General features: G+C 57.2%; 2 protein-coding genes across 2 annotated transcripts; both read left to right on the plus strand.

The window, feature by feature from the left end:
• Positions 1-5,288: 5,288 nt before the first annotated feature.
• LPMP_200530 (hypothetical protein) lies at positions 5,289-10,424 on the plus strand (the record flags this gene model as incomplete). The annotated part of the gene is made up of 1 exon (XM_010699950.1): positions 5,289-10,424. The coding sequence occupies one exon, from the start codon at positions 5,289-5,291 to the stop codon at positions 10,422-10,424; it is 5,136 nt and encodes a 1,711-aa protein (XP_010698252.1).
• A 1,319-nt stretch (positions 10,425-11,743) lies between these two features.
• Positions 11,744-13,828, plus strand: LPMP_200540 (hypothetical protein; the record flags this gene model as incomplete). Its single annotated transcript, XM_010699951.1, has 1 exon — positions 11,744-13,828. The coding sequence occupies one exon, from the start codon at positions 11,744-11,746 to the stop codon at positions 13,826-13,828; it is 2,085 nt and encodes a 694-aa protein (XP_010698253.1).
• Between the last annotated feature and the right edge of the window lie 1,556 nt (positions 13,829-15,384).

Genomic DNA, 15,384 nt, shown 5'->3' on the forward strand with positions numbered 1-15,384 from the left:
CGGTACTCTCCCGCCTCCTCTCTGCTCCTTGCTGCACGCCCGCTTTACCGCGCGTTGCTGTCCGGACGCCGCACATACGTCCTCCGATGTTCGCACTCGAGGCTGTGCGTCGTCGCCGCACCCATGGCCGGCACCTTCGACGGGACGCGTGACATCGTCACTCCGCAGTGCAGCCCCTCTTTCCAGCGCCGCACTGTGCGTTGCCCGCCTCTCCTCCATCTTTGCCAGCCGGTGGTAGCCGCGCCACACCCGGGGGTGTACGCACGTGCGCCGTGCCGCCTGCTGACCCCTCGACTACTCCGCCGGCCTCACGGCACCCCGTGGCTGCACCTGCCCCCCGCCTCTTGTACTCTGCTCGACCGACGACGGGCGTATGTGGGTTTAGTTGCCTTCTTCTTGTGGTGTGGGTGTCGCTAATGAGAGGATGGAGAGAATAGTAAAGAGAGCCACGGGTTTTGAGCTCTGCGTGTGAAGTCGGCTTATGGTGAACCACATGCAATAGTGAAAGAGGCCCTTTGGTGCTGAGATACAAATGTTCAAGCAGAAATGGACGGAAATGAGGAGTGTGTAACGCAGAGAGTTGCCTGGTGAGTCGTATTTTGTGAATGAGCTTTCCTGCGCACATTTCTGCAGGGGAAAGGGCAGTGGCAGGGCAGGGGGAAACATGTGTGCTGTGCGCCGTTTGTGGTTTGCCGCTTGTACTCTCTTCTCTGCCGGTGGGCGGTGTTTTTGTGAATGAAGGGGGCCTTCGAGGCACCCGTGTTCACCGGTTTCTGTGGATCTTGAAGACGGTTCACAGCCGTGCGTAGAGCCTTAGCACAGGCGTGAGCCACCACCGCACGTGAGATGACTGTGCTGTACGCTTCTCCCTCGCCGATAGCCGCACCATCATCAGCTTGTGCATGTGACCTCTTTTTCTTTCTTTCATTTTCCTGACGCCTCTTTAGCATAACCACCGCTGTAACCTCCAGTGGGTTTAGCAGAAAGCGGCTTCGAAGTGGCGGAGCCGTTGGCCGATTCACACACACACACACACGAGGCAGCTGCTCTGTGCGTTTGTTCGGGTGGGGCACTCCTTCCTCTGATTCGCTCTCTTCGTTCGTAGTTCGTACTGTTGCTTTGAGCAGGAGGTCTCTGGTGGTGTGAGTGTCGTCGAGCTTCCCCCATCTACCGACCCACCTCTGCCTCACCATCGCTGGACCCATCATTGCTTATTATCTAGTGTGTTGCAGAACACCACTTCACTCTCTCCCCACTTGCGTACGCCGGCGGTGTACCAGGCCGGCTGGCAGCATCGCGACAACGGATGCGGGCGCGCAACGCCGCTGCCGCTGTTTTTCTTCTTGCCGGCAACTGGTGCCACCGGTAAGCGACTCATTCAGTGGAACCGCAGCGTGTCGCAGTGCTTTTGCGGTACCAAATGGCCTTGATGCGCGCGGTGTCTGGCCGCGGCGTTTTCTCCTGTGCTTTTCACTCTCGTTGTGCTCTTGTACGCTCTTCAAGTATTGGGCCCAAGGCATTCGGTGAGTGGGGTTTTTCCCGATTAAAATTTCCAAGCCACCACCGTTCCTAGATGGCGAGCTTACTCTATTTTTTCCTCGTGGGCCACAGTAGGGGGCGTTATGTGACCTGTGTACAGAGGGCGTCGTCGTCCTCCGCCACGCTACAACCGCCACAGCCAGGGTTGTGGCGGTGACCACAGCAGAGAAGATGGTATGCGTGAAAACAATTAAGCAATCCCGGTTGTTGGCGAGGGCGTTGGAGTCTCTCAGCACTGTACGAGACTGTCTAGCACGACTCTACACCCTGGATCTTCTGCAGCCTCACCGTACCGCCATAGCTTCGGTGGATGACAGGTGTTTTAGAGTGTGCATGAAAATGCAGGTGCTCTCCGGCGAGACAGAGGCAGCAGATCTGAGCGAGTGCCACAGCGGGTTCGTGGCACAGCTGCAGGTGTCAGCGGCAGAACAGCAGAAAGTAGAGGTGCACGTTCAGCAGCTCCCGTCGTAGCCACTCCACTTCACCGCGTCACCGGAAACATGATGCGAAGGGTGGCGTCCAAGGTGGCAGTGACGGCAAACAATGCAACGTGCCCGCACACTTTACCACAGCAACCGTTCAAGGCAAGGATCTGTACCTCGATGACCCACCACCATCCAGCATCGACGCTATCGAGAACCTTAGTGAGATAGTGATGCGTTTCGCCGAGGGCGCAGCTCAGACCACAGAGCCATCGTCGCCGCCAAGTGACCTGCACTACCTGACCCACTTCCTTAAGGTACACTTTGGCTGCTTTGGCCGTCACCACAATCAGCTACAGGAGATCTTGAACGGCATCTCGCTGGCCAGGAGGTCGAGCCGCATGTTTATTCCGTCCCCCTTCGTCCCAGTGCTAATGTTGTTGCGCTTGAAGTTGAGCCCTGAGTCTGTGTGTGGCTGGAATGCGCCACGCACAAATGGCTACTACTGCGCTCTGCCTTACGCCCAGGCGCAGTCCGTACTGCAGCATCTGCGTAATCGAGATTGGTGTTAGGTACAAAACACGTCAGCTATGCAGTATGGACCTGCCGGTGCCGCTGAAAATGAGAAAAGGACATGATAAACATGTATGGGAATCCATGCCTTGAGTTTCAGGCGAGTATGGCGCATTGGTGTACAGTGGGGAGGACTGGTTCTCCACAAGTTTTTCGGCAAAGGGAGGAGGTGATACCGCGCACCTCAAGCACTGAGTCACCAGTGCCGTCACCGCTCATGCTCGACAAGGCAAGATTGCCTGACGTGAAGGAGCGTAACAGCTTCGCCGGCCCCACTCTGAGCGAGGAAGAAAACGCAGTGGGAAAGGATGCAGAAGTTCACTATCTCATATCTGCGTACCTACAAGGATGGTGGCGAGAGAAGCGAGCCATCGATATCCTCACGGCGACAGCCACGCATCGTTGTTATTTCGAGTGTCACGGTGTTTCACCTGCGAGTACCTCTGACTGAAATCACCAGGTTGCTTGCCCTCCTGTGGCCGTCGTCGGCCCTCACCGCGGAGTTTGGCCGGTACTACCGACTCTACGCCTCACATCCCCATTGGCCCGTCAATAATGACCAGCAGTGGTCTTTTTCGGACGTGCTGCAGCCATGTCGATTCACGAATATGCTTGGTCTGCGCGTGCACCATCGCGAGGGGACGTGTCGCAGGGAGGCCGAACACCCCAGTAACGCCACCATCTCTATGTCTAAGGGGCACTATCAGCTCGACAGGGCGGGCGAAGGCAATTTCGTGGCCGCTGGTCGACCCTGCACTACCGTGACGCGGCTGGCGAGCAGCTGCAAATGAGATGCGCAGTCGCTATGGTACCTCTACCGTACCTACGCAGGATGGCTCAGATCACGGCAGAGGTGGAGCCAAGGGCGGTCGCCTTGTTTTGCACATCGGAATCGTCCACACACGCAGGTGCTGTGGAGCTACGTTACCTTTGGCGAACAGGTCGGCCAAATTGACTCTCAGCGTCAAGCCGCGCTGCAGCAGCGGTACAACCCACTAAGGGGTAGCCGCGTGCCGCCAACGAATACCCATCCATATTTACCGCCTACTACAACCGACGGTCTCATAAAGGCCTTTTCCAGACCTATCGTGAAACCCTGGCGAGATGGAAGCAGCAAGCCACGGCCCTGCAGTACGTCAACAGCCAAACCTCCCCCAACGGAACTGGCATAGGGTGGACAAGCGTCAGTCCTACTGAGATGTAGTACTCCATTGCAGAGGAGGCACTTGCCTTGGCGTTTGACTTCTTTATGCTCGTTAAAATGGCCGTGTTCCGCGGCAACGTCATTTTCCCCGTGCCGATCAACGTCTACCTGCGCCGCTGGGGCAGAGAGCTGCAGTGTTACCGCATCCTCGTTGGGTACTGCGAGATGTTGTACAAGGGCTGCATGCGAGCTGCTCGATCCAGCCTCGAGCCTTTACCTTCCTTCCCCCCCCCCCTTTCACTCCTGGTCACTGGTTGGAACCGTTTTTCACTGGCATTACGGGTTACATGTTTTCCTTTTCAAGTGTGTCGCAGGGCCGACGCAATGACGAGTTCGCCCAAGAATAGCGCAACTACTCTTTCCCCTTTTGCGTCTTTCGGTCCTCCCCCTCTCTACTCACGCATTCACTCACCCTTGAGCGATTTCGTTTCTTACACAGCGGCCTACTCTACACCTTGCTGTCTGCACACGCGCAGAGCTGTGCTGTGCGTATTTCGCGCCGGCTACAGCCTACCAGCTGTTTCTTTTCTTCTTCGGTATCGCGCTCTCCCTGGTGCTGCTAGCATCGGTCGAGTCTGTTGCTGCATTGGGCTAGGTTAGCCCGCCTGCCTGTGTGCTGCCCTCTGAACAGTTCAGGTCTGTACTCTCGCGTGGAAAACGAGCGTAGGAAAGGAAAGATTCGCGTATGGGTTTGGAGGTGCCGTCCACGTGTGTGTATCGTGCCTTCACGAGCGCCTGAAATGAGGAAAATGCATGTACTGCCGCGAATGCGTAGGCATCGCGCGCAAGGAAATCCGAGAAGGAAAGAAACAAAGTGACGCCGAGCTCAGAGTTTGCAGTGCCTCAGTAAATACTTCCATAGTACGTTCTGTCCTTCTTAGCGTGAACGATATTCCCTGACAGGTCAATGAAAGAAAAAAGACAGGTGCTATGTTGTTGCCCTTTCAGCCACGGGCCTTCACTTCTGCAGACGCACGAGAGACGTTCTCGAGCGTAGACAAGCGCACTCTGTACTCGTCCAACCGCGTATGATGAGCACACACAAATACGCCGATGTGCCCCCTCTCCTTCTCTCTCTCCCCACCATTCTGCACTTTGCTTTCCACCGCGTGCCCTCCACCCTCTTCCACTCCCCCTTCACCCACCCTTTTTGCCCACCTCACCAATCCGTCATGGGCATGCGCATGTCCATGTGTACGCTCCCCTGCCTCCCTCCCTCACAGAAACAGAGCCCACTTACATAAAGTGGCAGGTCATCTATGGAGTACTGAGCAACCTGTGGCGTTTTGTGCGTGGGCCTGCGTTTCCCCCTTCCGTTTCGTCGCTCGTATGGTTGATCCTTTTTAGCCTGTCGCTACTCTGCGGCCGCTCCTCAGTCGCTCTCCCCTTCTCCCCTCCCCCGCCATCGGCGTCGCATCCTCACTCACTTTCCACTAGACCCACATATTGCCTTTTTGCTAGTTTTGTCGCTAGAGCACACACACACACACCTCCTTTTTGTTTGTTTCCTTCTTCATTTCCTCACATTCTCATCGTTGGAACTGTGAATCATGCGACGCTATCGGCACCTTCATGAGGTGTACCCGAGGCCCTACAATAATGGCCACGAGGGAGGGCATGAGGTGGACCTAGTCCACGGGTACCAGCGCGAAAAGCACCAGTGGAGCGGCAGCGCACAGAGTAGCTGGAGTAGCGGTGGTAGCGAGGATGACACAGGAAGGCGGTGTGACGCTGCAATGGCCGCAACCGCCCCGACATCTCGTTCGACCTTGAAGATCTCAAGGGGAGCTGAAAACCCTCGTGAAGCCACTGGCGTTGCCCTTTCACCCCATGTGAGTTGCTCCCCAATCTCCTTCTACTCTGCGCACCCCTCTGCTTTGACATCTGGAGCGGCAGAGATTACCACGGCAACTGTGTCAACCCCCTCGCCACCCAAAGCCTTCTACGACGGTCCCTCCTTGCGCGACAGCATACCGGCGCTGCTGGCGCGACTCGCCAGCGCGGCAACGCCGTCACCGTCACGCGCCTCCACGAGCGCGCGCTCATTCGAGCTGGCAGCAAAAGAGGACACCTGCACGAAGGACGCCGCATCCCTGTTGGCGCACCCGATAGTCATACCGTGGTGGAGTGACTTCAGGCACTCCGACCTCTTGGGTGGTGCCGTTTCCACCGCCGGGCATGTGAGAACGACGAAAAACGCGGCATCAAATAATTCATCGAGGTGGTCATCGGAGGAAATCCTACCGGGCACTGCACGCCCTGGACGCACCCAGGCAGGTCGCTACAAAGTGCGACAACCGAACGAGAAAAACAAGGCACATCAGTGCGTGATTGCCTCCGCCGAGGTACAGAGCGCCGCCTCAGATGCGCCACCGTCAGCGGCAGCTGTAGTTTCGGCAAATACGCAACAGCGCCATGTGGGAACGCGCCCGACGCGGTATGTAGTAGTGCAACGACCTGCCGCTGCCCACATCTTATCGCATGCAGCAGAGGTTTCGGCACAGATAGGCGCAACCACTCCTATTCCCGAATCAGCAGAGCGTCGAGCTGCTGAGTTGACACCGCGCTACCGCTCCGCTGCTTCCTCCAATAGCAGCGCAGAGAGAACGTGTGATGTAAGCAGCGTCAGCGTAGAAAGCAACAACACCAGTTCAAGTCTCCATGCGAGTCGAAGACCGCGCACCTCGTCTTGGCGAAGAAAACCCAACTGTTTTAATAGTGCAGTAGAGGTCGTTCCTGAGACGAAACCTGGGGTTGACCGGGAAGCTGTTGGTGTCAGTGCTACACCCGATTCCTTCGTTAAAGCGGGCAAGGAGTCTCCGCGCACGGTGTCTGGGCAGCCACTGCAGCCCCAAGGCGTGTTATCGTCTTCGATGAGCTCGACAAGCAGCGTCAGACAGCAACAAAGATCACCGTCCCGGATGCGTGGCCTCTTTGCCTTCGCCCTAAGCAATAGGAGTGGTCGCCGTAGAAGCGGTAACGGCGGCGCTGGTGTCGAGTATAGCTCACTTAACACCTCTCGTGTTGGAGCAAAGACGTTTCCCGGGTGTGTGGAAGGAGTGCCTTCTCATGTTACAAACCTTCGGCCGCTCGAGCAAAGGCGTTCACGCACTATTGCATCACCATGTCTGCTGCAGCAACCGATGAAAGGTGTTTTGACCCCATCTCGCGGTATTTTGCACCCGGATGCGTGCGTCGTGTCTGTGGACCCTTCCGCAGCAGCCGTCCAGCAGGCAGGCGACCCACTGGTGTTGCGGCACACTATCGACTACCTCCTCTCGAAGGCGCGCCGCCTGGAGCAGGAGAACCAGCGATTGTGGTGGCAGACGCACAGCTGGAATCCACACAGGTCCATTGAACCTCATGAGTCTCATTCTGTTGCCTCTCCTCTAGCTCACCGGGGTGGGTGCAAGCCCTCTTCCCCGGCAACAACGGTAGCTAGTATCCCCGCCGTTGTCCCTTCCCCAAGAGTGACCTCCGCGCAGACGCAGCGCCCACCTGAGCCTCTGCCGCGTGTGTTCGTAAAGCGTCAGACACGCCTTTCGCAAGCGGCTGGTTGCTCCGTCTCCTCCACCTCGACGTCCTCCGTGTCGCAGGTGACTCCACGACGCAGCAGCGGAGGTGGCAAAAGAGCTGAGGCAGAAGAACACGGCAGCGCAACTCTTGCGCCTCACTTGTGCACTGCCACAGTGTCGCCCTCGTCCGCGGCAGCAGACACACCAATCACAGGGAGGACTCAGTGGACTCAAACAGCGGCGACGTCGGCCGCACCGCACACCGAAGTGGGAGCTCAGGGCCGCCCAGCCACGCGAGACGCAGCGACAGACACAACAGAACATCGATCGCCGCTGCACTACGAACTAGTCAATACAGAAGAGGCGGCCGGTGCCTCAACCGAAGGGCTGCAGCATGTGTCCTTCTCGTCACACGCAGACGTCAGTGCGCAAACAGAGCTCGCTACGCCCCCAGCGGCAGCACTTCTCCGCACACTGGACACCTGTCATCGAGCGCTGCACTACAGGTTACAAGGAACAGAGGGTGGGGACAGTAGAGGCATCGCTGCGGCCACCCCGACTGCATCGACGGTGCACAGCAACCACAACATCGATAGTGAGCGTTCGGTAGGCGCAATGTCAACACACGCCAAGCTGCTGCGGTCATTCCCGATTCAGCAGCAGCGTCGAGGCCTCAGCAGCTGTAGCAGTCATGTACATGTGACAGGGACAAACCACGCAAACGAGTCGTTCGTATCACATAGCCGCTCTCCGACGTACAGCAAACAGGTCCAGACAGCGAGGATCTGTTTGCCCTCCTTGGACGAGGTGGGGAACGTTGGAGGGAGAAGAGGCGACGGCGACACCTTGATGACCTCGACAGCGGATGGCTCTGCCTCGGTGCTGTCCACGGAGAGGACCGCAGTAATTGAGTTGCACACGTCCACCTCCTACACGCAGAACACGGTGCGTCGTTTGCGAGAGTACTGCAAGTCTCTGGAGGCGACCCGCCAGCAGCTGCGGCGGCGCTTATCAAGAAGCTTGTCGAACTCCCGCGCTTCTGCGGTAGTAGCACCGTCACGCATGCAGTCTCTGCCAAGCCGGTCGCACTCACACAGTCAACTTCCGCTGCACTCGCCGTGCTCCACAGACCTCGCCCTCAGCCGGCCCTTCTTCACCTCTGAGTACGTCGACCCGGAGGTTGACGCCACCCTACACGATGTCGAAGAAACGACTGCGTTGGAGACGATGATCGTGCTGCATGAGGATGGCGCCGGCTCCATCACAAAGCGTGTCCTTGACAGCTCCAACTCGTGCATCTCGGGCTCCACAGCGCGCTCATCTTCGCCCCAATCACAGCGCCCAGCCGCTACAATGACATCCTCGCTGCCAAGTCAGTCTCAGACCGCGGTCGCAGAGAGCGTCGCATTGTGGGTGCACCGGTGCTCGCGACGGCACTCAGGTCCTCGGAAGCTTCAATATTCCCTTCCACATCACCAACGGGACACCCAATCTACCGAGATCTTAACGGAAGAGCCGCACGCGCACCAGTACAGCTCCTCTCTGCGCAGCGACGGCACGAACTCCTATTCTACGCCAGTGGTGCATCTGAGCCGGCCCACGCGATCTGTCTCCGCGAGTTCATGGAACATATCTAGTTCTCACATTCACTTGGCGGACATCGCGCCGCTGGCCCCGTCTCTCTCCAGTTCGCCACTGAAGGAATCACTGTCAGCGGGCCGCTTTGTTGTGCCGCCCACCACACCCTTTTCGGAGGGTGATACAAAACAGCTACCACCACCGCAGCAGCAGCTGCCGCACAGCCGCCAAATTGAGGTCGGAACATCCGTTTTGATCCCCCTCGAAGGCCCCACTGCACTTGGGCAGCGCACTGAGCCACAGAGTGGCGTCACCAGCAGCACAGCACGAGTCAGCAGCAAGATCAACTCTCAGCGCTTTGTAGTGAAGGAAGTCAGCAAGTTTGTATCTCCGAAGAAGGACGAAATACACAACCAAGGCAAGAGCAGCCGCAGCACTGCCAACTCTGAGGTGCTTAGGTTAGGAAAGCAGAGCACGTCTTCGGTGTTAGCAGACGTAGCCGCAACACCCTTGTGGGATCCCACGCGCCATTCATCGCGGAGCGCAAGCTCGGTCGTGCTCTCGACGCCTACCGCAGCATCTGCAGCCGTTGCACCGCGGGTAGGCAACCCCTTCGTCACGCCAGTCACTACATCCGGCATCGAGGCGGGAGTTCGTGGTGCATCGATTGAGAATGCACACCGGCCGCATTGCATAGCCGCATCACTCGACACCGTAGTAGCCAGTGCGAGCCTTTCTCCTTTAACCGCACCAGAGCCAGACAGTGAGGAGCCCCCATCACCGATTGTAACCCAAGTGCAGCAGCACAACTGCAGCCCTCTGCACCACCTACGCCTTGACGCGCACCTCATCCGCTGCGATGACGGCGGCAACGGCGACCAGAGCGACCTTTACAACGCCAACCTCCACGTCAACGGGCCTACCTTGCCGGCATCGAGAATACCGTGCGACTCTGAGGAAAACAACGATGATCGATCCAAGCGCAGCACCACGAAGACATTCTTGGACGAAGAGCGACGAGAAGCATCAACAATGTTGTCTGCGAGGACATGTCTTGTGGCGGTGCAACTGCCGGGGATGGAAAACGACGTGGTGTCACCGGATGGGGCCGACAGCTTCCATTCCAGAGAAGCTGCAGCATCGCCGCGTAGTAGCGCGGAGAGGGCCGCTGGTTTCCTGTTACCAGCCCAGCTGAAGGAATCACTACTACTGCAGTCGCAACACCCTACCTCCAAACGGCTTATCTCACCCTCTCCACCTCGAGAGGCAGCCTCGAACGGCAATGCGCAGAATCCTCGCGACGGCAGCACAGACTTGACGGCGACCTCCACCGAATCAACATCGCCACATGCAGCCATGGACTCTACGTCACTTCGACGTTGTCTTGCCTTGCCACAGCATCGCCCGCCCGTCGCCTCGCCACGCGTCATCGTCATGTCAAAGGACAATGACTCCTGTTCTTCTGCGCGTAGCAGCCTGTCACGCAGCCTGCACTCCCTTTGCTCAACCTTCTCAGATGGGGATGACGATAATGGCTGCTATTGGGATGCAGACAATGAAGACGAGGCACTCCGGTACACAGAAGAGCTTTGAGTGGGGCGGAGGAGGGGAACAGTGGGCTGCAGTTTGCGCTCCCCCCCCCACACACACACACACATGGTCAGTCAAGAGCGCAGCAGAGAGACAGTAATGAGGAGACCGCGAGTGGTGAGAAACGGCGGTTTCTCATTAGCCGCTCATCCTCCTCACCCCCCTCGTTCTGGTAACTGCTCTGGGTGGGTGTATATACACGCTTTCTCCCCTGCCCCTCACTTGTGTGTATTTGCCCGCATCTTTGTGCTTCTCTTTTTTTTTGGCTTGTTTTGTTGCTTTTGGGGGGGTTACAGACAGAATTGGCAGCTGCGCCTTCTACACAGCACAGCCTAGACAGATTGATTTACTAGCCTGCTCCCGTTGGCATCTCTGCCCCTTCGTCTTTGAGGTAGAGATGGTGATGCCTATAGTCAGTGAGTGGTAGAGAGATGCGATGTTCAGCTTCGCACCTGATGGAATACGGCACGAGCGCGCACATGTGTTTAATGGTAGTCCTACGCATATTGTTGGCGCGAAGGAAAGAAAAGAAGGTGAAGGGTCGCTGAGCATGGGGTTACCAGTCGCTCAGGCGTGCCTGTCGGCTGCACGAGAGGGGTGCAGAAGGGTCAACAGCTAGTATGCTGATGGTGCACGCATAATGGCACATTTCCTCATGATATTTCTTCGTGCGCGCTTCGAGCCTTCTCTAGACGAATTGCTCTCAACTTCCTTTCCATACCAGCTCTTTCCCCCTGACGCAGCTGGGTGGGTATCATCACTGTCAGCAAGGCCGTTTTGCTATTTTTTCTAGAGTGGCCACTATGTTGACTGGTGTGACAAGGCATCACCGTGATCCATACCACGTGGTATTCACATCTGCATCGCTCGCTCCCTGTTTCGCCTTCCGTACATCTCTCATCTCTCCCCCTTCCCTCAACAACAGCAAATACTTTCGTTGTTTTTCCTCGTCAGTGGTGCTCAGCGCCACGGCACCCCTCGCCTGAACCACATCGCCCGCTGTCGAGCCACGCGCCATTGTCGCACGAACCGAAAAAAAAAGGGAGGGGGAAAGAAGGAGGAAGAGAGGACTCTCTCCGAGTGGCCTTTTTCTCCAAGCCATCTCGTTCACCTGTCGACCTCGCGACTCAGCTGGAGACTTGTTTTTCGTGTTGTTGGTAGCACCTTCTCTGCGCGTCTATTTATCTCGACACCAATATATATATATATATATATATATGCGTGTGTGTGTGCGAGTGTCCATCACACTGGCGGCTCTCTGAGTCGCGGCACACCCACCACCAGACTCACCCTCTCCATCATCCTAGTAGTGAGCGGGGACGATGGGGTCGTGCTGCTGCGTGAGTGACTCCGCCGACGACGCAGAGGCGACCGTGCCACTGCCCCCACGCAAGACCAATATTACAGCGCAGTTGCCAAGCCCTGCCTATCCTTCCCTCAGCAAGCCAACTGTTGATCTGACCCCAGAAAGCCCTCCCGGACCGGTTAAGCGCAGCCTCTCCACCATCTCTGTTCTGCGTATGAATGACACGAAGGAGGCATCAAGGACTGCAACTCCGGCCGCGAGACCTGACGCCATCAAGCAGCATCACACAACCTCGTTCTCCAGCAGCACCCCCGCAGCAGGTCCGCCTGCTGCGCAGACACACCGTAATATGCTGACCTCGTCTCCGTTGCGACTCTCTCCGACGCTACGCGTGGTGAGAGAGAATGAGCCAAGCGATAACCTGGACGCGGTCGTCTTCAGTGACCCGGAGCCGATGTCCACGAAGAAAAGCACCCCTTGCGCCACAGAGGAGATCCACCAGATAATGCCTACTGCACATCGATCAGAGAGTGAGACGGCGAAGCAGCTGCTGGTAGCTGCCGCTGTGCCGACACCATCTTCTGCAGATGTAACCCCTGAACGTGCCACAGATCCGACGGCGATACCGCGCGAAGAGGAGGGTCGCACCCGCGGGCCAAGCACGGCTCAGGTGGACGAGGTACCACCAACGCCAAAGGAGGAGAGCAACAAGGCGCTACCGGCCGATGATGCTCGAGTGCTGCAGCGTGCACCACCACCACCACCACCTCCCGCCTCCGTTTCACCTGTTACTCCGATGGAGGCGGGCCAGGACGGCGAGAAGCACAGCATCGACGAGGTGCACCAAACCTACCAAGAAGCAACGAACAGCGCGACGCGGAAGGACTCAGTGACTGTGGCCGACGAAGATGAGGAGGGAGCTGAGGGGCAGCAAGAGTCGAACCCGCTAGCTGACATTATACGCACTTGGCAGGAGAACCAGAAGCACCACCCCACCACGCTTTCCATTGAAGCTGCTGAGGACGCACCGCTGGAGATCAACAGGGACAAGGTTAATTCACCGTTGTCTGTAGCAACCGAAGCACACGCCAAGGGGAAGCCAAGCCGCCCCTCGCCACTGCCACCGTCGGAGAGCGTTAATGGTGGGAATCTCAATGATAGCGATGACGACGTCAAAGCAACGCCGAAGGCATCCATGGCCACTACTGTTGCCACAGAACAGGTGGACGGTCCCACGTCTGACCCAGTGTACAACAATCTGCAGCAGCATCAGTGGTCGGCGTTAACGAAGAGAGGGGAGTTGCATGGCATTCTATCGAACAAGAGAGAGAGCCACACTAATCTGACCACATCCGAACAGAAGCCGAATGCAGCAGAGAGCTCCTGTGCCGATGAAGCTCAACTAACGCAGCAGGCTTGCTCCATCATGGAGCTCTCGCAGATGGAACCGATCAGCTGGAGTAAGGAACGTCTGCCGGAAGGCACACCGCTGCAGGGGAAAAACTCGCATGAGGCGGACGTGTCTCCGTCCCTGTACCATCCGCGACGCCTGGGCACAGATGTGCCGGGGCGAACGGAGTGCGCAGCTGCGTCTGAAGTCACCTGCAAGATCAGCACCGCTGCCGCATTCTCTGACTTGTTCTCAGGGGAGACAAAAGTGGAAGAGCAGGGCGTAGCGCGCGGCCACGGCGATGACGCAGAGAAGCCAATCATATTCACCGCCACCAGCGAGAGAGGGCGCGAACTCGAGGCGGTGGAAGTAAAGAGCAACCATGTCGAAGGCACACCGACCATGGACAAGGTCCCTGTGCATACAACGGGAAACACGGATGTGGTGGACAAGCCGCAGTCTATTGCGGGAAACGCGGTGCCGTCGGTCGCGCTGGGAGCATCGATAGGGACCGCCGACCAACCCATAGCCAGTCCAGAACAGCATGCAACCTCCGCACTTCAGGCTGCCGAGAACTCCGCCTCCGGCGGCGCTGAGGCTCCGCATTCCAAGCCTCCTCTGATTCTCTGCCACAGTAGCGATGAAGCTCATGCCACACCGCCGCCCTCACGGCCTGCGCCGCCGAGCATAATGTCCCCTTCGCCTGCATGATAGACGGCGGCTTCTCCAAAGTAAGAAGAAAGCCACTTATTTTGGGGGGAGTGCCTACCCTTGCAACCTTCTTGGGTACACGAAGTTATTGTGTAAAAATGAGCGCTTCTTTGGGGGACGTGCTTCACAGACTTATCCAGGAACGTGTGCGCTGATTTTCGGAGATTTGCTCGAACCCGGCACAGTCCGCCAGACTCGTGCCACATGTCTCTGTCCTGCAACGTCACTCAACGCACACATGTAGCCCTTGCATATCACTATTTTCTCTCTTTTCCCTGCACCTTCTTCAAGGCAATCTTGGCCGCTTCCTCGCTTCACCGGGCACCCCTCCCCCACCTCGTTTGTCATCCCTCTCGCTCTCTCTCTCTCTTCGTCCCTCACTCAGACCCTTTCATTTGCATCTTGCATTTGTCCCCACGTGGCGACACGTTGCTAGGCTTGATGTGTGCACCGCCAGCATGCACAAAGGGTGGAGTCGCGCTCACTGTGGTGGGATTGTTATTGGGAACGTGTAAATTTGTGTGTGTGTGTGTATGTGTGTGTGATGTTCGGTGACGTTGTGCTGTTTTGTTTTGTTTTTTTTGCTGCCGCTGCATTGCCGCATATGACACTGTGAAATGGAAGGAGATGCCGTCAAGTGGTGGGGAGCGATGGGCCACAGCAAGTGTGTTAGCAGGGCAGACAACTGGCGATGCTCCTGCACCATCCTGGCAGGCTAAATGAGGCTAGTTGTGTACTGACCAACTTTTCCATTCTCCGCCTTTCTATCCTCTCGCCTCCCTTTTCTTTAGTCGCTAGAGATGCGCTCCGTTCACACTGATGGTGGAGCAAGCAGCTCCACGGTGCGGGCGTACTCCTGTTGCAGACAGTTAGACCCTCTTCCCTCCTTAAGACTCACTATCGCACAGACTAGTGTGGCGTTGTGTCCTTTCTCGTTTGTTCGCCTTTGCTTACGCTTGGATTGTGGCTTCGATTGCGCCTCCTGTATTACTCGCTCCGTGTATTGCTCTCTTACTAACTGCGCGAATCCCTCTCGGTCGTTCTCTGACTTCAGTGTTAAACGCGTGCTTTCCACTACTGGAGTGGCGGCACATCACGACACGGCAGCTTTGTCTGCTCTGTCTCTCGCCTCCTATGCTTCTCCCGCTGGACGAGGTGGAACACCTTGAAAGAACTTCTTCACCTTGACATGTGTCACACAACCATGGGTCCAGTGTCATTCCGTGGAGGTGTCGCGCCAAGGTGGTAGCAGGCCGAACCCTAGGCGCAGGACTGCTCCTCTCTCACACGCTCATTCCTCTCTAGCCAGTTTAGTGCTGACAAAGGGGCACGTGGCACGGCTTTCCAAAGGCTCTCTGTGTACAGGGAGGAGGTGGGGGGTCGATTGAGTGGGTGGGTGGGACTCTCTCTTTCTCAGAAACTCACCTATATCAAGGCGAACCGGCTTCTATCATGCCTCGCCCACCACTCTTGTTTTTTTTTGCCGTTCTCCTGCCAACCACACGCACCCTCACATGAATTGGAAACATGCGAGCGTCTGTAAGCCTGTGCGCGAG

This window comes from Leishmania panamensis, assembly GCF_000755165.1.
Source record: "Leishmania panamensis strain MHOM/PA/94/PSC-1 chromosome 20 sequence".
In the NCBI taxonomy this organism is placed as follows: domain Eukaryota; phylum Euglenozoa; class Kinetoplastea; order Trypanosomatida; family Trypanosomatidae; genus Leishmania; species Leishmania panamensis.